Source organism: Coturnix japonica, chromosome 10 (assembly GCF_054131305.1).
Source record: "Coturnix japonica strain WE chromosome 10, WE-NBRP24, whole genome shotgun sequence".
Taxonomy (NCBI): Eukaryota; Metazoa; Chordata; class Aves; order Galliformes; family Phasianidae; genus Coturnix; species Coturnix japonica.
Genome location: NC_140672.1, coordinates 20,536,155 through 20,558,476, shown reverse-complemented (window position 1 = coordinate 20,558,476; position 22,322 = coordinate 20,536,155). Strand labels below are relative to the sequence as shown.

Here is a 22,322-nt window from a genome sequence, read left to right as displayed (position 1 = left end):
GTACAAAATGGAAGAAGCCCTGGAAGAAGATTGGAAAATTCTGACATGATAACACACATCCAAGAACTTGTTGTGTGCAGGGTCTCACAGGGAATGAGGAGAAGGGACCTGACAACCAGTGTGCAAACCAGCTGCTGCTGCGGGACTCCCAGAGGCACTGACAGATGTGAGCCTGAAAGCACAGACCCCATCCAGGAGCCCAGGGATGGCCCATCAGCTGTTGCAGCCTGAAGCCATTGCACAGTTTGATGAACATCCGTGTGCTTCCTGCTGGACTGTGGGTTTCAGAGAACGTCTGACCAGTACAGGTCCTGAAAAGTCTCACAAGAAGGAGAACAGAGAGAGTGACTGCATTTCCTTTATTCTGTTAAGGTTAACAGAGAGCCTGGTACATTATATAGAGTGTGTCTAGGCTTCACTACAATGGTACAAGGTGAACAGGAATGGGTTACAATAATGACTTAGTAGTGAAAAGATTACAGTATTTTTAAAGAAGAATAAGAATAAATTACACAGATAAACAATAAAGGACAGTTTGATTCAGTAAAGAGCTGCATTACAAGCTATGAATTCAAAAAGATGTGCAGTTCACTGCTTTTGAAACATATTTGGTCATCACTTTCCTCACTGCATCCTTGACCTCCCTGTTCCTCATGCTGTAGATGAGCGGGTTCACTACTGGAGGCACCACCGAGTACAGAAGTGACAGCATCAGGTCCATGTACGGGGAGGAGACAGAGGAAGGCTTCAGGTAGGCAAAAAAGCCAGTGCTGACAAATAGGGAGACTACAGCCAGGTGAGGGAGGCACATGGAGAAGGCTTTGTGCCGTCCTTGCTCAGAGGGCATCCTCAGCACGGCCATGAAGATCTGCACATAAGACACAACAATGAAAACAAAGCACCCAAAGCCTAAACTGACACTAAAAATGAGAAAAACATATTCCCTGATGTAGGACCCAGGGCAGGAGAGCTTGAGGATCTGGGGGATTTCACAGAAAAACTGGTTCAAAACATTGCCTTGGCAGAGAGGCAGTGAAAACATGCTGGCAGTATGCAGTAGGGAATTGATAACCCCAGTGCCCCAGGCAGCTGCTGCCATGGTGGCACAAGCTCTGCTGTCCATCAAGGTCCTGTAGTGTAGGGGCTTGCAGATGGCAACGTAGCGGTCATAGGACATGACGGTGAGAAGGGAACACTCTGCCGAGAGGAAGAAGACAAAGAAAAAGATCTGTGCAGCACATCCTGTGTAGGAGATGGCCCTGGTGTTCCAGAGGGCGTTGACCATGGCTTTGGGGAGAGTGGTGGAGATGCTGCCCAGGTCGAGGAGGGCCAGGTTGAGGAGGAAGAAGTACATGGGGGTGTGCAGGCGCTGGTCGCAGGCTACGGCTGTGCTGATGAGGCCGTTGCCCAGGAGGGCAGCCAGGTAGATGCCCAGCAAGATCCAGAAGTGCAGGAGCTGCAGCTGCCGCGTGTCTCCCAACAGCAGGAGGAACTCACTGATGGAGCTGCTGTTGGACATCTTCTATTCCTGGGCTTGTAGTCCTGTTCAGGGTGCAGAAGATAATGACAAGTCCAGACAGTTCTCAGAGACACTCCTTCTGCTATACTGTAACTTTCCTTTCCTTTGGAAAATGATCATTTAACTCCAGAACTTGAATTTATTTTCATGAATATGAACCATACCTTAAAGAGTAGAATATTAGGAAAGTCTTACTTTCTTCTCATTTCCTAGTCATATCCCATACTCGTGGATATTTTCCTCTTTATTGCAGCTGCTCTTAGAGACCACAGCCCAAGCATCTCTGCACTTGAAATCATCTAAGACAAATCATCCTGTTTGCAGGACATGTGAACTACTAATGCCTGTAGAAAAAATCTATCTGAATGACTGTCCACAAAATAACCAATGCATGGGGAGCTTCCGAAACTGGGGAGTCTCAGAGCTGTGTTCAAAGTTGAGAGCCCCTATTAGATTTCTGCGCCTAATCCTCTTCCCTTCACTCAGAACAGGAAGTGGAAAATCCTTCCCTTGGCTCTCCTCTTGCAAAGTACTCATACAAACACTCAGTTCTGCAGTGGAGCTGTGATCCCCCTGCCCCAGGCAGCAGTTGTGGCAGCACAAGCCCTGCTGGGGGGCTTCTTCCCCCCACATGTCTCCCCATAACATGCTGGGCAGCTCCCCGGGCAGGCTGAGTGCTGAGCCTGGCAGGCAGCAGAGTCCCATACCCGGCACACAGCCCCTGGGGCACAGCAGGGACCCTGCTCTGCAGGACAGCCCTGGGCACCCGCCTGCAGCCCCGGCTGCACAGCCTGCAGCTGTGCTGGGTATCACAAGCCTCAGGGCTGTGCTCTGGTGCTGCAGCATGGAAGCCCTCAGCAAAAGCAGAAATCTTTTTCCACAAGAAAGAAACATGCAGTGCCTGCAGCCGGATCTGCTATTGGATGTCTCAGTTTTAGTTAACACTATAGGGACAACAGCTACATGGTCTGCAGTGAGACTTACCATGTCATGGCATGAGAGCAATGCTCCTGTCGCGAGCTCACAGTCTGCTCACACTGTACTCATCCTCTCTCCCCTGTCTCTCTTCTCCTTCTGTTAGCTGCAGGCTGTGCTGTGCACAAGAGCTGCTCCTGGGCACAGCTGTCTCTCTGCAGGGCTGCCCACTTGTATGAGCTCCCTGTGTCCCATGAGCCCGGCCCAGCTCAGCAGCAGAGGATGTCATTGTTATCCTTCCCACTTGCTTCCCCTGAGATGTCCCTGGGTCCTCGTGGCCAACAGCTCCTGAAAGACAACGGCATCATGACTGTACTTTGAAACCTGTTGAATTAAACACCAGATTTCAATTCCAGATATGTGTTGAGACCTCCCAGGGAGTGTTTGCTGAAGGAAAAAGGGCAAGGGAATCATAGAATCATAGAATCACCAAGGTTGTAAATGACCTGTAAGATCACCCAGTCCAACCGGTCACCTGTTACCTACAGCTTCCACTAAACCATGTCCCTCAACACAAAATCCAATCCTTTCTTGAACACTCCCAGGTTTGGTGACTCCACCACCTCCCTGGGCAGTCCATTCTAGTGCCTGACCACCCATTCTGAGAAGTAATATTTCCTACTGTCCAGCCAGAATCTCCCCTGCTGCAGCTTGAAATCATTCCCTCTAATCCTATCGCTAATGACACGAGAGTCCGACCCCCAGCTCACTACAACCTCCCTTCAGGAAGTTACAGAGAGCAATAACGTCTCCCCTGAGCCTCCTCTTCTCCAGGCTGAACATTCCCAGCCCCTTCAGCCTCTCCTCATATGACCCCTCATCAGCTTTGTTGCCCTCCTTTGAACATGTTCAAGGGCCTCAGTGTCTTTCTTGCAGTGAGGGGCCCAAAACTGGACACAGAACTCGAGGTGCAGCCTCACCAGTGCTGAGTACAGGGGAACAATCACCTCTCTGCTCCTGCTGGCAACCCTGTTTCTGATGCAAGGCAGGATGCCGTTGGCCTTCTTGGCCACCTGGGCACACTGTCGGCTCATGTTCAGCCGAGCATCAAGCAATACCCACAGGTCCATTTCCTCTACACAGTCTTCCAGCCACTTCACCCCAAGCCTGCATAGCATCACCCACAGTTGTTGTAGCTGAAAAGCAGGACGTGGCATTTGGTCTCAGTTAACCTCATTGAAGTGGCTTCAGCCCAGCTCTCCAGCCTGTCCAGATCCCTCAGTAGGGCCTTGCTAACTCCAGGCAGATCCACACTCCCAGCCAATTTGGTGTAGTCTGCAAACTTACAAAGGATGCACTCAATGTCCTCATCCAGGTCATCAATAAAGATATTGTAGAGGACAGGCCCCAGCACAGACCCCTGGGGAACACCAGGTAGGCACACAGGTAGGCGTCCAGGCGGGTCTTGAATATCTCCAGAGAAGGAGACTTCCCAACCCCTTGGGCAGCCTGTTCCAGTGCTCCATCACCATCACTGGAAAGAAGTTCTTGCACACATTCATGCAGAACTTCCTATGCTCCACTTTCTGTTTTTTCCCCTTGTCTTGTCTTCACACGCTATTCCCAGGGGAATGTCCTATTTAATTTCAGGTCCTTTTATGACACCTATATCCATTTAGCTGAACAAGGGAAGCCAGCTGATGCTATCTTTGAGGATTTCATTAGAGCTTTTGATACTGTTTCTCATAGCGACCTTCTGGACAGAATGTCCTGCATCTGGCTGGACAGAAACAGAACATGGTGGGTGAGCTGTTGGCCAGTAGGTGAAGCCCAAAGGATTACAGTCAATGGGTTTCATCGTGCTGATAGATGGTCACTGTCAGGGCTCCCTAGGGCTCCATTTTAGGGCCAGTTCTCTTTCATGATTTTGCGGATGACTTGCATGCAGGACTAGAAGATGTTCTGAGCAAGTTTGCTTATGTTACCAGATGAGCAGGTGCTGCTGCCTCCACTGTGGCTGGAGAGGACTGGCAGAGAGATGTGGACAAGTCAGAGAACTGGGTACCTGTTGGCACTAAGCACCAAGTGCATAAAGCTTAACAAGAACAATTGCCGGATTGTGCACCTGGGTAAAGGCAACCCTGGACATAAACACAGACTGGATATGGGACACCGGTGAGCCATCTGACTGAATAGGATTGGGGGTCCTGGTCAACATCAAATTGAACGTGAGTCAGCAGGGTGCCCAGGCAGCCAGGAAGGCCAGCGGTCCCCTGTAGCGCATCAAGCAAGGTATTGCCAGCTGGGTGAGGGAAAGGGTCATCCCTCTCTGCTCTGCACTGCTGCAGCCTCACGTGGAGCACTGGGTGCACCTCTGGGCACCTCAGAACATGAAGGACATTAGACTATGGGAGTGTGTGGGAAGGAGGTCACAGGGACTGAGAGATCTCAAGTTCAGAGTTTCATTGGGATTGACTGCTTGTTCAGACAGGATCCTTCTCACATTCCACATCCTGTGATGACACGCAGGTCACACATGGAACATGAACCTTACAGTGTCCTTGCACCCCATGCAGAGCTTGGGGATCTTCTGTCCCCATGTCTTTCATTTGACATCATACAGACCTCCATCCACTGCCCAGGAAGGGTCCTGAGCAAACATGAAGGACAGGATCTCCCTGCCAAGGGTCTGCGAATCAGGACTTAGCCTGCCTGCTTTGTAAGGCTATGGAGGGGTTTTTCAAAATCAGAGCCACCGTGCCAGTGCCTTTGCCTGCCTGTAGTCATACCTTCCAGTTGTCTTCTCTAACAAGTCCCCTGGGAAGCTCACTTGGTAACGGCCCTCAGTGGGCCATTAATACTGTTTCACATTAATTCACTTCACTGTTACCTCTGACTCTGTCTTGTTGAGCACTTTGTGCAAACTTCTCTCTGCACTGGATGTTGATGGACTCAGCAGCAAATGCACCCTGGGGCCCATTATAACTTAAAGAGCCTCTTGTGCCTTGTGCCCTCCTGCCATCTTCTGCAGGTTTTCAGAACTTGTTCATCAAAATGGAGAGGTATCTGAAGAGAGCTTAAAGAGCCAGAGTCCAGCAGACAATTATTGTCTATTTATTTATAGTTGGGTTTAAAGCAGACATCAAATCAGCACTGTGCAACAGATATCAAACCAGGATGTACCCAATAAGTTCTATTCTGTTACTGCATGGTCAAACGTCCTTCTCAAACTCCCCACCACATTTCTACTCACATTGGCCCCATGGGACTCACATCACTTTTCCTCACATCACTCTTCTCCTCTGCAGTCTCCAGCTCAGTTTTAAACCTGTTTTGCACCAACTCCCACAGGCTTTCCTCAGAGATACAGCTGCACGTGGGCAAGGAAAGAATTCTCTTTTTTTTTGGCCAGCGAGGAGAAGGAAAGGTGATGCAATTGAACGAACGGTAAAATACAGTGATCAACTGCTTGCCATGTCCTGGCTGCATCTCATGGGTTTTGTCTTTCAGTGGAAATATTTGTACAAGGAATGAGTTAGATCCCAGGCTGTAGTCACAGGGCATTGGGACTGGCACCACTCTCTGTCTCCCTGTACCTGAAGGCATCTGTGTCCTGCAAACACAGTTCTGGAAAACAATGTAATTACAGGAAAAAAAAATACACAAAATCCCCTCAATGTCTCATATTTACAACTTAATATGGAGCAGGACTCATGAGAATTTTACATGTTGAGAAGGGTTAACGTGTTTTCATTGATTTCTGTCTTTGTTTCACTTTTATTGGCATTAATCAACATCGTGTAGAATAATAGTTTAAAATTAAATAAATAAATAAATAAATAAAAAAAAGAGGGTTATCCATTTGTGTTTCACACGTGGCCTGGTGCCCTCTTGACCTTCACATTCCCCACCAGCCTTTCCTTGCTGGTGAGTATGAGATCCAGCAGTGTTGCACAATGGCTGCAATAACAGGGCAGCCATGAAGATGTGTATGAGCATAGCCTGTATCACAGTACAGACTGCATAACCATGGGAAAGTGTTAGGGGTTAAGCAAAGGACACAATGCCCTTGAAGCAAGCTGCAAACAACTAAAACTGGAGTTTGCATCTGCTCGTCTAAGGAAGCTGGTGAGTGTCCTAACTGCAGTAGCCCACACAGTGGTCTTGCTTGATAACTGCTTCATATGGCTATTCTGCCTAGCTTCATATGGCTATTCCCTCTAGCTTCATATGGCTGTTCCATCTGGCAACTATAAGCTACTGAAACTTGATCACTCATGTTGAGTTGGTGATGCTTCCCTGTTGAATGGCAATCACACAGAGAACCCGACCCACGGCACATCAGAGCATCTCTCTTCCATGGTTCCTCCATGGCTTGGTCAAGAAGCTGCCATCTGTGCTCTCCAGGGATCTCAGAAAAAGAAACCTTGTGAAGGTATAGAAGTGATGTGAGAACTTGTAATAAAAAGTTTGGATCGTTCAAATCTGTGTCCATGCTTCAGATGCAGCATTCCTGTGCACCTATGTCCACAATGCACCCCACGGCACTTTCCCCCACGTCCGTGCCCTACGCCTTTTCCAGTACTGGGGGTCCTGGGACAGAGATGGTGGTTCTGTCAGTGACCATGGGGGTCTGTGAGACTATGGGGGGCCTGGAATGGGTAAGGAAGGGCCAAGGGTGGATTCAGTGGGAGCCCAGTGGGGGACATGGGGTGCTGTTTGAGACAACCCAGTTCTGTGAAGTTTTGGGCCAGCTATGGGGAAGGTGTACAGAATCTTAGGAAGTCCTGAAAGGTTTCTGGGGCTCTGTGGGGGCTGTGGGGTGGCTACAGGTTCTTGGATGGGAAAGATTGAAAGTGTATTGGGGCATTCAGGGAATTATGGGTAGGCTCTCATGGGAAAGAAAGGGCAATCTTCTGGAAAGCAAGGGGCAGCCATGGGGATTGAAGGGACACCTACTGGAATGCAAAGGGAATCCGGGCTGAGGCCAGGGGATAGCCAGGAGAAAAACAGGAAATGTAGCTGAGTTCCTCTTTCAAACCCGTATCTTCTAATTCCCAGCTTTGCTGTAAAACTGCCAGAGGAGCTGCAGTCCTGCCGCCCGTCTCCTGCCTGTGTCAGAAAGAGCTGCACGTCAGCGGGGTGCAAGTGCCATTAAAAAGTCAGCTCCATCATTGCACTCACATAACCATCCCCTTCACCATCTGGAACAGACACAGACAGCCATGCCCTTGCACATGAGCCATTCCTATCAAATCAGGGAAGTCCTTGGCTGTCTTAGGATGTGAGAAAAAGAGGAAGAGCTTAAAAGCCTTCAAAACAGGCGACCAAGGCACCAACTATGGAAGCTCAACACACCTTCTAGGTTAAGAAGCAGAAAGAGGAATAAATGCACCTGGCTGCTGGAGAGGGCTGCCCTGCATCTCTTGCTGCCACCCTTGGCTTGTCGTCATGCTGCCGATCCTCAGCACGCTTTGAGGGGCCGCAGCCTTACAACAAAGAACAGAGAGCAAAGATCTCTGCTTGCATTCCCTGTCAGCACACAGAGATGATCCCAGTGCCCCCATTGACCCCATAACACCCATTGACCCCAAAAACGCTCATCCAATGCCCCCGACCAGCAACGTCTCTTTTGCCCTACAGAGGGACATTATCCCCATTACCCCATTGACCCCAAAGCCCTATGACAATACCTTGCACTGAGGAAAGGCTGAGATGCACCACGTCCTCACCTGCAGCCTTCTTAGAAGGGGAGGTTCAGCAGCCGCTCCACTATTCAGCAAGTCCTCCAGAATCCTCCTTCTTTCTTCCTGAGCAGCAGACTGAATGCTGAAACCTTCTCATAAGTCAATATTAAACAGCACCTGGACCTGAAGACCCAGGAGAAAACACAGTTCAGATCCAAGACCACAAAACAGTCATTTTCTAGTCCAATACAATTCCAATTCTGATTTAAATTTCAGGACTAGCATTTCACCCACCCTGCTATGGAAGGGGAACAGGGAGGGGAAAGGAAAGGGGAAAGCGAGGGAGAGCCTTCTAGCCCCACATGCCACTATAACCCACTCTATAGCCCCATATCGCCCTATAGCCCCATACATCCCCAAGAGCCCTGTATCCCACTAGAATCCTCCTACTGCCCACCCACAGCCCCCTAGAGACACATATCCTCTATAATCCTCCTATAGCCCATCCAGAGCATCCTATGGGACTCTTGTAGAACCTCCTCAGCAGCCCTACATAACACTGCAGCCCCTAAGCTCCCTATAGATCTATGATCCCCTGTAGACCCCTCAGCCCAGTATAAGCCCTGTATCCCCTCCGCAGTCATCTCTATTCTCCCCAGAGTCCCCACAGTCCCATATACCCTTATACCACTTCAGAAGTCCGTGACAACTTTCTATAACTCCATACCCCTCCTATGGCCACTTGGAAGCTCCCCATAGCCTCACATACACCTACATCTACCCCTGCAGTCCCCCTAGCACCCTAAGCCCCATATCCTCCTAGAAACCCTGCACAGCCCTATATCCCTCTATAGCCCCCCAAATGCTCCCTATAGCCCCAGATCTCTCCCGATAGCCCCTCCACACCTCCACATCCCTCTACATTCCCACAACAGCTATCTACAACCCATATCCCCCTACAGCCCTCACATTCCCCTCACAGCCACCCATTCCTTATATCCCTTGGTATCCCCCCTCAGCCCACTACAACCCCATATCCCCCACTATTCACCCCTAGATTCATCCCACTGCCACCCACAGCCCCATACTACCCTACTCCCTCCCTACAGCTGCTGTGCGGCTTCAGCAGAATGAGGGGAGAGCCAGGCAGCCCCGAGAAGGAAGATGGCGGCCACTCGCATGTGCGGAGGCTCAGCCAATCGGAGTGGGCGGCGCTGCCGCTGACCAATGAGATGGCGACATGGGGCCAGAACTGCCTCTAACCAATGAGCGGCTGAGGACGGGGCAGAGCTGCCACTTGCCAATGAGAGGCTGGGGGCGGGGCAGAGCTACCACTGGCAATGAGAGATCTGTGGAGATTTCTCTCTCCACAGACCATCCTGGAGGCAGTGACCACGTCTGTGTAGAAACTGGAAGAAGCCCTGGAGGAAGCTTGGGAACTTCTGACATGATAACACACATCCAAGAACTTGTTGTGTGCAGGGTCTCACAGGGAATGAGGAAGAGGGTATCTGACAACCAACGTGCAAACCAGCTGCTGCTGCTGGACTCTCAGAGGCACTGACAGATGTGAGCTTGAAAGCACAGACACCAGACAGGAGCCCAGGGATGGTCCATTAGCTGTTGCAGGCTGAAGCCGTTGCACAGTTTGATGTACAGTCATGTGCTTCCTGCTGGACTGTGAATTTCTGAGATCGTCTGACCAGTACAGGTCCTGAAAAGTCTCACAAGAAGGAGGACAGAGAGAGTGACTGCATTTCCTTTATTCTGTTAAGGTTCACAGAGAGCCTGGTACATTATGTACAATGTTTCTGGGCTACACAACAACGGTACTACCTGAACAGGAATTGGTTTCAATAATGACTTAGTAGTGAAAAGATTACAATATTTTTTAAAGAAGAATAAGAATAGATTACACAGATAAAATGGCATGAAACAAACAATAAAGGAGAGCTTGATTCTGTAAAGAGCTGCATTACAAGCAATGAATTCCAAAAGATGAGCAGTTCACTGCTTTTGAAATACATTTGGTCATCACTTTCCTGATTGCATCCTTGACCTCCTTGTTCCTCATGCTGTAGATGAGGGGGTTCACTGCTGGAGGCAACACCGAGTACAGAAGTGCCAACATCAGGTCCATGGATGGGGAGGAGACAGAAGAAGGCTTCAGGTAGGCATAAATGGCAGTGCTGAGAAAGACGGAGACCACGGCCAGGTGAGGGAGGCACGTGGAGAAGGTTTTGTGCCTTCCCTGCTCAGAGGGCATCCTCAGCACAGCCATGAAGATCTGCACATAAGACACAACAATGAAAACAAAGCACCCAAAGCCTAAACAGACACTAAAAATGAGAAGCACAACTTCCCTGATGTAGGAGCCAGGGCAGGAGAGTTTGAGGATCTGGGGGATTTCACAGAAAAACTGGTTCAAAACATTCCCTTGGCAGAGAGGCAGTGAAAACGTACTGGCAGTGTGCAGCAGGGAATAGAGAACCCCAGTTCCCCAGGCAGCTGCTGCCATGGTGGCACAAGCTCTGCTGTCCATCAAGGTCCCGTAGTGTAGTGGCTTGCAGATGGCAACGTAGCGGTCATAGGACATGACGGTGAGAAGGGAACACTCTGCTGAGATGAAGAAGACAAAGAAAAAGAGCTGTGCAGCACATCCTGTGTAGGAGATGGCCCTGGTGTCCCAGAGGGCGTTGGCCATGGCTTTGGGGAGAGTGGTGGAGATGCAGCCCAGGTCAAGGAGGGCCAGGTTGAGGAGGAAGAAGTACATGGGGGTGTGCAGGCGCTGGTCACAAGCAATGGCTGTGCTGATGAGGCCGTTGCCCAGGACGGCAGCCAAATAGATACCCAGCAAGAACCAGAAGTGCAGGAGCTGCAGCTGCCGTGTGTCTCCCAACACCAGGAGGAGGAATTCACTGATGGAGCTGCTGTTGGACATCTTCTATTCTTGGGCTTGTAGTCCTCCTCAGAGTGCAGAAGATAATGACAAGTTCAGACGATTCTCAGAGACACTCCTTCTGCTATGCTACAAAATTTTCCATTCCCTCTCAAAAATGATCATTTAACACCATAACTTGAATTTATTACCATGAACTTCACCATCCCTTAAGGAGAAGAAGATTAGGGAGCTCTTTCTCACTTCTCATTTCCCAGTCATACCCCAGCATTCTGGATATTTTCGTCTTTAATCCAGCTGCTCTTCGAGACCACAGCCCCAGCCGCTCTGCACTTCAATTTGTCTTAGAGAAATCTGCCTGTTTGCCAGACAAGTGAACTATTAATATCTGCAGAAAACAAAGAAACCTTTAACCTAAGCTGATTATATCCTTTTAGGTAGATGAAGCTGAAAGCATAACTTGTGTGACTGTTAACAAAACAGCTAACTGATTGGAAAAATATAGGGGAGTCTCAGAGCTGTGTTCAGAGTGGTCAGCCCCTTTTATATTTCTGCCTCCAATCTTCCCTTCCCTCTGAAAATGAAAGGAAAAACCCCTGACTTGGCTCTCCTCTTGCAAAGTACCCTTACAGACATTCATTTCTGCAGTGGAGCTGTGATCCCCCTGCCCGAGGCAGCAGTTGTGGCAGCACAAGCCCTGCCGGGGGTCTTCTTCCCCCCACACTTCTCCCCATAACACGCTGGGCAGCTCCCCGGGCAGGCTGAGTGCTGAGCTTGGCAGGCAGCAGAGTCCCATACCCGGCACACAGCCCCTGGGGCACAGCAAGGACCCTGCTCTGCAGGACAGCCCTGGGCACCCGCCTGCAGCCCCAGCTGCACAGCCTGCAGCTGTGCTGGGTATCGCAGCCCTCAGGGCTGTGCTCTGGTGCTGCAGCATGGAAGCCCTCAGCTAAAGCAGAAATCTTTTTCCACAAGAAAGAAACATGCAGTGCCTGCAGCTGGATCTGCTATTGGATGTCTCAGTTTTAGTTAACCCTATAGGAACTACAGCTGCATGGTCTGCAGTGAGACTTACCATGTCATGGCATGAGAGCAATGCTCCTGTCGCGAGCTCACAGTCTGCTCACACTGTACTCATCCTCTCTCCCCTGTCTCTCCTCTCCTTTTGTCAGCTGCATGCTGTGCTGTGCACAAGAGCTGCTCCTGGGCACAGCTGTCTCTCTGCAGCGCTGCCCACTTGTATGAGCTCCCTGTGTCCCATGAGCCCGGCCCAGCTCATCAGCAGAGGACGTCATTGTTATCCTTTCCACTCGCCTCCCCTGAGATGTCCCTGGGTCCTCGTGGCCAACAGCTCCTGAAAGACAACGGCATCATGACTGTACTTTGAAACCTGTTGAATTAAACACCAGATTTCAATTCCAGATATGTGTTGAGACCTCCCAGGGAGTGTTTGCTGAAGGAAAAAGGGCAAGGGAATCATAGAATCATAGAATCACTAAGGTTGTAAAAGACCTGTAAGATCACCCAGTCCAACCGTTCACCTGTTACCTACAGCTTCCACTAAACCATGTCCCTCAACACAAAATCCAATCCTTTCTTGAGCACCCCCAGGGTCGGTGACTCCACCACCTCCCTGGGCAGTCCATTCCAGTGCCTGACCACCCTTTCTGATAAGTAATATTTCCTACTGTCCAGCCAGAATCTCCCCTGCTGCAGCTTGAAATCATTCCCTCTAATCCTATCATAAATGACATGAGAGTCCGACCCCCAGCTCACTACAACCTCCCTTCAGGAAGTTACAGAGAGCAATAACGTCTCCACTGAGCCTCCTCTTCTCCAGACTGAACATTCCCAGCCCCTTCAGCCTCTCCTCATATGACCCCTCACCAGCTTTGTTGCCCTCCTTTGAACATGTTCAAGGGCCTCAGTGTCTTTCTTGCAGTGAGGGGCCCAAAACTGGACACAGAACTCGAGTTGCAGCCTCACCAGTGCTGAGTACAGGGGAATAATCAGCTCTCTGCTCCTGCTGGCAACCCTGTTTCTGATGCAAGGCAGGATGCCGTTGGCCTTCTTGCCCTCCTGGGCACACTGTCGGCTCATGTTCAGCCGAGCATCAATCAATACCCACAGGTCCGTTTCCTCTACACAGTCTTCCAGCCACTTCACTCCAAGCCTGCATAGCGTCACCCGCAGTTGTTGCAGCTGAAAAGCAGGATGCGGCATTTGGTCTCAGTTAACCTCATTGAAGTGGCTTCAGCCCAGCTCTCCAGCCTGTCCAGATCCCTCAGTAGGGCCTTGCTAACTCCAGGCAGATCCACACTCCCAGCCAATTTGGTGTAGTCTGCAAACTTACAAAGGATGCACTCAATGTCCTCATCCAGGTCATCAATAAAGATATTGTAGAGGACAGGCCCCAGCACAGACCCCTGGGGAACACCACGTAGGCACACAGGTAGGCGTCCAGGCGGGTCTTGAATATCTCCAGAGAAGGAGACTTCCCAACCCCTTGGGCAGCCTGTTCCAGTGCTCCGGCACCCTCACTGGAAAGAAGTTCTTGCACACATTCGTGCAGAACTTCCTATGCTCCAGTTTCTGTCCATTTCCCCTTGTCTTGTCTTCACACACTGCTGAAAAGAGCCTGGTCTCTCTACTTTGACTCCACACCTCAGGTATGAGCACTGACATGAGAGCAACCCCCTGCACCTTTCCCCTGCCAGCAGAGCATAGCAGAGCAGAGTCACAGTCCTTGTGTATCATGTAGTGTTATTCTGCTTGCCAACAGAAGAGGCCAGTCTTTATCTTCCATCTGTGGCATACTCCAGAGTTCAAGGCATTGCAAAACAGTGGCACATCTACGTTCTTGTAATGATGACAATTTGGTATGCTCTGGGCTTGCATTTCAATTGCATCTAAATAAATCTATGGTCATACCACTTGATGGGAAGCTGGCAAGTGTTGTCTCATTGTAAGGAAGAGCAAGAAGGATGACAGGGGCAATTATGGACCTGTCAGTCTCACTCCAGTGCCTGGTAAAATTATGGAGAAAATGATGGTGGCAGTTATGGAAAAACAGCTGAAAGACAATTTTGTCATTGGTCACAGCCAACACAATATTCCCAGGGGAATGTCCTATTCAATTTCAGGTCCTTTTATGACACCTATATCCATTTAGCTGAACAAGGGAAGCCAGCTGATGTTATCTTTGAGGATTTCATTAGAGCTTTTGATACTGTTTCTCACAGCGCCCTTCTGGACAGAATGTCCTGCATCTGGCTGGACAGAAACAGAACGTGGTGGGTGAGCTGTTGGCCAGTAGGTAAAGCCCAAAGGATTACAGTCAATGCGTTTTAATCATGCTGATAGATGGTCACTGTCAGGGCTCCCTAGGGCTCCATTTTAGGGCCAGTTCTCTTTCATGTTTGTGTGGATGACTTGCATGCAGGACTAGAAGATGTTCTAAGCAAGTTTGCTTATGTTACCAGATGAGCAGGTGCTGCTGCCTCCACTGTGGCTGGAGAGGACTGGCAGAGAGATGTGGACAAGTCAGAGAACTGGGTACGTGTTGGCACTAAGCACCAAATGCATAAAGCTTAACAAGAACAAGTGCCTGATTGTGCACCTGGGTAGAGGCAACCCTGGACATAAAAACAGACTGGATATGGGACACTGGAGAGCCATCTGACTGAATAGGATTGGTGGTCCTGGTCAACATCAAATTGAACGTGAGTCAGCAGGGTGCCCAGGCAGCCAGGAAGGCCAGCGGTCCCCTGTAGCGCATCAAGCAAGGTATTGCCAGCTGGGTGAGGGAAAGGATTGTCCCTCTCTGCTCTGAACTGCTGCAGCCTCACGTGGAGCACTGGCTTCACTTCTGGGCATTGCAGAGCAGAAAGGACAACAAACTATGGCAGTGTGTGCAAAGGACGGCACTGGAACTGAGAGTTCTCAAGTTCAGAGTTTCATTGGGATTGACTGGTTGTTCAGTTTGGGCCCTTCTCAGCTCCCACATTCTGCAATGAGTCACAGGGCACACATGGGACATGTACCTCACATTGTCCTTGCACCCCATGTGGAGCCTGGGGTCTTCTGTCCCCATGTCTTTTATTTGACATCATACAAACCTCTATCCACTGCCCACGAAGAGCCCTGAGCCAACATGAAGGACAGAATCTCCCTGCCAAGAGTCTGAGAATCAGGACTTAGCCTGTCTGTTAAGCCAGCTGGGCAGGGCTTCCTTCTAGAGATGCCACTGTTGTGAGGGAACATGAGGCTTTTGTGGGTTGTCTACTCACCACCAGCTCAGTTTGCTCCTTGCAAGCCCCCAGCACCTGGGCGCAGACTCTCAGGACTCTCTCAGGCTCCATTGTGATGAACAAAGTTAGCCAGCAGTACAGAAGTTGGCTGAGGATGGGGATCAGTCACAGGACATTCATTCTGTCCTTGACATCCCTCTCCCTCTCTTTTCTTTTCTGGCCCCTCCCCTAAAGGCCTCTGCTGCTGCTTGTCATGGTCATTACCATCTGCACAGACCACCTCTCTTGGCTGGCACCTTTGCCCTGACCTAAGAGCCACTTTCGTTCAGGAACCTCCACCCTGCAACCTTTCCCCAGGCTGCTCTCAGAGTCCTCGGGGCTGGTTCTTGGCTTTTCCTCCAGCAAGCCCCACTTCTTTGCCTGCCTTCAGTCCATAGGGGCCTGGCACTCTCACTCCTCAGCCTGAAGGATGGATGGCCTCAATGGCAGTAGTCTCAAATCAGCATCTCAAATCACTTCGGTAAAAAACAGATAGGTAAAAAAGAACTGGTAAGCTTGCTTTTAGAATTACCTTCTCTACATGACCTGATGCTTTAAAGCACAAGCTCTCCTAGCAAGGACCTGCCTCTGACATGCTCAGCCTGCTGGAAAACATTCTTGCTCTGTGTCTCTAGGCTTTGCTCACATTCCCAGGTAAATGAGTCTGAAGGATGAGAGAAGGGTCCCACAGTAAGGGAGAGAAAGAATCTGTTACAGAAACTGGAACAAGGAGACTGAAAAGACAGTTTATGTGAAAGTTTTGAGTAGCACTGGGGCTGGAATAACAAGGGGGATGAAGGCCATGAAGATAAGGGTGGAACAGCCTAAGAACAGTGTGGTGATTAGATGTCCACAGGGCAAACTGGAACTAGTTTGGAGGCTGCACCCCCCCCGCAGGGTTGAAAGTTTACAACCACCCCCACAACTCACTACACACGCACAAAGGGGGAGGGACTGCGTGCTAATTGGGTCTCAGGAATGCAATGAATATGTATACCAATTCCTGCCAGCTACTGTGATGTATCAGTTCAGCCTACATCTGTAGCACGCTTTCTCATAACGGTGTGCAAGTGAGGTGCAGCTATCCCCCTTGCACCAGGGTGTGTGCGCATCACTCATTAAACATACCTGCTTTATAATTAATTTGTGTCAATGGAGTTTGATTCTGCAAGTCACCTGGAGGTGTTCAAGGAACAACTGGATATTGTGATGAGGGACATGGTTTAGTTGGAGCTGTTGGTGATAGGTGAACAGCCGAACTGGATGATCTTTTAGGACTTTTACAACCTTAGTGATTCTATGATTCTAGGATTCCCTGTCCTTGTCTGTGTACACTTTTTGTTTCAGCAAACACACTCTGGGAGGACTCACCACATGACTGGAATTAGTCACAGACCACTTGAAATCTGGTGTTTAACAGATTTCAAAGTACAGTTATGATGCTGTTGTTATTCAGGAGCTGTTGGCCAATGAAGGCCCAAAGACATCTCAGGGGAGACAAGTTGGAAGGAAAACAATGACATCCTCTGCTGATGAGCTGAGCTGGGCTCCTGGGACACAGGGAGCTCCTAAAACTAGGGAGCGCTGCAGAGAGAAAGCTGTGCCCAGGAGCAGCTCTTGTGCACAGCATAGCAGGGCTGGGGCATGATCTGCAGGTGATATGAGGATAGAAGAGAAGGGAGCGACAGCTTATGGGATGTATAATGTGTGAGTGAGCTGAGAGCTTACTGGAGGAGCATTGATCGCATGCCATGTCATGGTAAGTCTCACATCAGGCCATGCAGCTACATTTAATACAGGGATAAATAAATATGACACATCCCATAGTAGATCTGGCTGCAGGCAGTGCATGTTTCCTTACACTGGATAAATCCTTCTGCTCCAGCTGAGGGCTTCTGTGCTGCAGCATCAGAGCACAGCCCTGAGGGCTGCGATACCCAGCACAGCTGCAGGCTGTGCAGCCAGGGCTGCAGGCGGGTGCCCAGGGCTGTTCTGCAGAGCAGGGTCCCTGCTGTGCCCAGGGGCTGTGTGCCGGGTATGGGACTCTGCTGCCTGCCAGGCTCAGCATTCAGCCTGCCCGGGGAGCTGCCCAGGGCTCTGCATGGAGACGTGTGTATACCAATTCCTGGGGGGGAAGGAGCCTCCCGGCAGAACTTGTGCTGCCACAGCTGCTGCCTGGGACAGGGGGATCACAGCTCCACTGCAGAACTGAGTGTCTGTACGGGTACTTTGCAAGAGGATAGCCAAGTCAGGGATTTTTCATTTCCTTTTCAGAGGGAAGGGAAAATTGGAGGCAGAAATATAAAAGGGGCTGTCAACTCTGAACACAGCTTGGAGACTCCCCAATATTTTTACAGTCAATTAGCTGTTTTGTAAACAGTCACACAAGTTGTGCTCTCAGCCTCATCTAGTTAAAAGGATATAATCAGCTTAAATTAGAGTTTCTTTGTTTTCTGCAGGCATTAATAGTTCACTTTTCCTGCAAACAGGCAGATTTCTCAAAGACAAATTGATGTGCAGAGAGGCTGGGGCTGGGGTATCAAAGAGCAGTTGGAGTCAAGAGGAAAATACTCAGAATGCTGGTATATGATTAGGAAATGAGAAGTGAGAAAGAACTCCCTAATCTTCTTCTCCTTAAGGAATGGTGAAGTTCATGAAAATAAATTCAAGTTATAGTGCTAAATGATCATTTTTGAGGGGGAATGGAAAATTTATTAGCATAGCAGAAGGAGTTTCTCTGAGAATCGTCTGAATTTCTCATTACATTCTGCACCCTGAACAGGACTCCAAGCCCAGGAAAAGCAGATGCCCAACAGCAGCTCCATCAGTGAGTTCCTCCTCCTACCGCTAGGAGACACACAGCAGCTGCAGCTCCTGCACTTCTGGCTCTTGCTGGGCATCTACCTGGCTGCCCTCCTGGGCAATGGCCTCATCAGCACAGCTGTAGCCTGTGACCAGCGCCTCCACAACCCCATGTACTTCTTCCTCCTCAACCTGGCCCTCCTCGACCTGGGCTGCATCTCCACCACTCTCCCCAAAGCCATGGCCAATGTCCTCTGGGACACCAGGGAAATCTCCTGCAAAGGATGTGCTGCACAGATCTTTTTCTTTGTCTTCTTCATCTCAGCAGAGTATTCCCTTCTCACCATCATGTCTTATGACCGCTACATTGCCATCTGCAAGCCCCTGCACTATGGGACCTTGTTGGACAGCAGAGCTTGTGCCAACATGGCAGCAGCTGCCTGGGGCACTGGGGCTCTCTATTCCGTACTGCACACTACCAATACGTTTTCACTGCCTCTCTGCCAAGGGAATGTTTTGAACCAGTTTTTCTGTGAAATCCCACAGATTCTCAAGCTCTCCTGCTCAGGCTCCTACCACAGGGAAGTTGTGCTTCTCATTTTTAGTGTCAGTTTAGGCTTTGGGTGTTTTGTTTTCATTGTTGTGTCCTATGTGCAGATCTTCATGGCTGTGCTGAGGATGCCCTCTGAGCATGGACGGCACAAAGCCTTCTCCACGTGCCTCCCTCACCTGGCCGTGGTCTCCCTATTTGTCAGCACTGCATGTTTTGCCCTCCTGAAGCCCTTCTCTATTTCCTCCCCTCTCCTGGATCTGACAGTGGCACTTCTGTACTCAGTGGTTCCTCCAGCAGTGAACCCCCTCATCTACAGCGTGAGGAACCGGGAAGTAAGGGATGCAGTGAGGAAACTGATTACTAAATGTGTTTTAAAAGCAGTGAACTGCCCATCTTTCAGAATTCATGGCTTGTAATGCAGACTGTTAGTCAATCTAGCTCTCTTTTATTGTTTGTTTGTATTGTGCCATTTTTTCGGTGTAATTTATTCTTATTCTTTTTTAAAAAAATACTGTAATGTTTTCGCTACTAAGTCATTATTGAAACCAATTCTTGTTCAGTTTGTACCTTTGTAGTGTAGCCCAGACACACTGTACATAATGTACCAGGTTCTCTGTGAATCTTAACAGAATAAAGGAAATGCAGTCACTCTGTCTGCCGTCCTTCTTGTGAGACGTTTCTGGACCTGTACTGGTCAGACTGCTCATAAACTTCTGCACCAGAGGAGGTGACCCACCATTACTGCTGCTGAAATACACCTTTTGTTGCAGAATAGCTGGAGAAAAGCAAACGACCACACCTGTCATTGACATATGATCAGCTAATCTCGTTTATTCCTTGGCTGTGTGTACCTTTATAATATGGATAATTAGCTCATACATATTGCAAAAGCGGAGCTCGTCGTTGGTTCCCAATTACATACCGTCCCCAAGTATCTTTGCAACTTGTTATCATCCTGAAAGTTACTCCCTTGCTGAGTTCACAAAACCGTGGCTAGTTTCTCATCATCACAGGGCATCCTGTTGTTCTTGCTGTCCTTGCAGGTGGTAAGGATGCTTGTTTAGCTGCTCTGTGTTTACAACCCTTCTCAGCTAACCAGCTGTAAATAACACTCTCTACAACCTCCCTCTGCCTCGCTCTGCTCACACCCATTGTTTGGTCTCCAGAAGCATTCAGCAAGTATTGGTCAGTGTCAACAACTGTAAATTTTTTCCCCTAGCACTCTGACACAGTGGTGCAGAGCCTGGAACATTGGGGCTGATCCCGCAGATCCAAAGGAGGCCACCAGGGGGCGCAGCGACCAATTGAAATCTTGGAATCTAAGAGTCCTACCATCCTACAAAACTAAGAAAAGGAAAAATCCAGAATCCTATAAAGCAAGAATCCTACGTGCTGGAATTTCTATGCTCCTATGGCTCTAGAATCCAAGAAATCCAGAATTGGAGAAACAACATCAAATATGAGAATGCTACTATCGTGATGGAACATGAATTTCCTCGAATCCCAGAATGAGAAGACATCTGAGGTCATCAAGCCCAACCAAGAACATGCTGTACCATGGAAATCCCTACATCTGTTCCCCAGCAGAACAAGTTCAGGGCCCAGCAATGTGCCATAGCAAAGATCGGGAGACATGTCACAGATATGGGTTTAGCAGTTGACTTGACAGCTCTGAGTTAACAGTTGGATGATCGGAGAAGTCATTTCAAACCTAAATGATGCTGTGATTGGGAGATCACTGCAGGGGAGGCTGTTGCTGAGCAGCCTGAGAACTCAGACCATGTCACATTTCACTTGTTCAGTGTTTGACTGTTACAAAAGCCTGAATATTTCTTTTTAGATGTCATCAGTCCAGCCAAGGGTTTTTCCTGAGGAGGATCTTTCACATCTAATTGCTATCAAGTGTCATCCACCTGCTTTGCACTGATCTCAAAGACAGTCTGTACCTCCCCTCAGTCAAGATTCCTCAGTGATGGCAGTATGGACAATTGGTTGGTTCTTTCCAAAAGAACCCCAGAGTAGGGATAATGCCACGTTACATTTAAGTGTAGTGATTGAGGCAGCACTGATCAACTCTGACAAATGCCCAGAGCAGAAGCAGCCTAAAGGAAACTCTTTTAGCTGGCTGCTCTCTGGGCCATTTCTAACGTAAACGTTCAAGTGCTCTTCTCAGAGATGACCCATAGCAGCTCTCCTGTTTATGGGAAATGCCCCATGAAAGCTGTGGCCAGCTGGCTGCTCTGTCAGATGAAGCATTTCAAATTGGCATATCATGTTTCCTTGCAGAATCCTTGAGTTGTTTGCAGTTCTAAGCAGTTTATCAGCTCTCTATTATTTCTTTCCGCATATTCGGATAAAACAAGACTCACTTTCTCTGAAGCCATGACAGGAGGCTGGATCATCATGGGAACAAAACCCATAGGACACCTTTGTTCTGCTGAAGCTCAGGCACACACCCCAGTAACTTCAGAACCTACCTATTCAGGTACCTTCTGCCAATTTTCACTCCCAGCCTTGGATTCCTTTCAGGTACTGGAATATAATCACCCACCCTAGGGGAATTATCTGCTATGTTCTCTTTGCCGCAAGGAAGCATGATGCAATCACTGCAGAAACCAGAGATAATTACTCTGAAGTCAAACACAAATTCCATTCAGCTTTTGGCCACCTATTTAACTGTATTCAAACTATTTAATAACATTGGTTTCCCCCCCTCTGGGAGATGATTTTAATGAGGTCTCAGTCGATGTGGTTAAAAAGTTGATGCCTGACAAATGACGGCGATGCACCTCAATTGGCTCCGCTGTGCATTATTAGAGTCTCAAGGTTTCTCTCCTTGCAGTTAGTAGCTCTCCAATGAGGCACCCAGGCTTGACTACGGCTCTAATGTAGGGGATAGCAAGAGGCTGCCCCAGAGGGAATATGGCCTATGAGAACCGGGAAGATATCTACAGTGCTTTAGTTAGATCCCAAGAAAAGTGAAGGTACTCTTGTCTAATCAATGCCATTTGTAAACCATGGGTCAAGCAGAGCTAGCTGCATGTTGGTGGCTGGTTCTAATGCTGTTTAGAGTGGGCTGGTTTCAAACAGCTCCTAACTCTCCTCATCTCAGAAATGGTTCTTGGTGAAAATAAGGCCAATCGAGAGCACAACTGGTCCTCCCTCCCAGCTGCCCTGGGGCTCCCGTTCTGCAGAACTCTCATGGCCATTCCTTTTTCACAGACCCTGTAGGGTCATTGTTGGAGAGAGTGACACTGAACGTGAATCAGATTCACACTAATGATTTTCCACTCTACTACAGATAAGCAGCAGCTTAGGTATACAGGAGATCCACCACACACATATCTCCAGGTTGCTCTGAGGCATGAGGTGAGGAAAACGACTTGGGAAACTGGAATTTGACTTGAGGCTGAATAATGCCTTCTCTCCAGGCAACATGTGATGTGCAGCATTTGGACTTAAGGCCTCATCCTTCTTCCTGAACAATATTTCAGGGTTGCTGCAATGACTGTACACGTACCGAACATTTCAGTCTCTGGTGTATGCAGAGGCCAGTAGGCCTAGACATATAAACACACTGATATCCAATTCTCTAGGCCTTGATATGCATGTGGTTAATGAAACTGATTAAAATATTTGCATGACAGAACTCAGCTTA

General features: G+C 49.0%; 2 protein-coding genes across 2 annotated transcripts; both read right to left on the bottom strand.

The window, feature by feature from the left end:
• Positions 1–344: 344 nt before the first annotated feature.
• On the bottom strand, positions 345–2,777 carry LOC146759490 (olfactory receptor 14J1-like). Its single transcript, XM_085510301.1, has 2 exons — positions 2,504–2,777; positions 345–1,542 (listed from the first exon to the last, which is right to left on the bottom strand). Exon 2 carries the CDS (start codon positions 1,517–1,519, stop codon positions 572–574), a length of 948 nt encoding a protein of 315 aa, XP_085366427.1. The 5' UTR covers positions 1,520–1,542; positions 2,504–2,777; the 3' UTR covers positions 345–571.
• Positions 2,778–10,096: 7,319 nt separating this feature from the next.
• On the bottom strand, positions 10,097–11,062 carry LOC146759489 (olfactory receptor 14C36-like). The gene has a single exon (XM_085510407.1). It carries the CDS (start codon positions 11,060–11,062, stop codon positions 10,097–10,099), a length of 966 nt encoding a protein of 321 aa, XP_085366533.1.
• Positions 11,063–22,322: the final 11,260 nt, after the last annotated feature.

Coding starts and splice junctions, on each gene's coding strand:
- LOC146759490 (XM_085510301.1), bottom strand. CDS start 1,519: ATGTCCAACAGCAGCTCCATCAGTGAGTTCCTCCTGCTGTTGGGAGAC.
- LOC146759489 (XM_085510407.1), bottom strand. CDS start 11,062: ATGTCCAACAGCAGCTCCATCAGTGAATTCCTCCTCCTGGTGTTGGGA.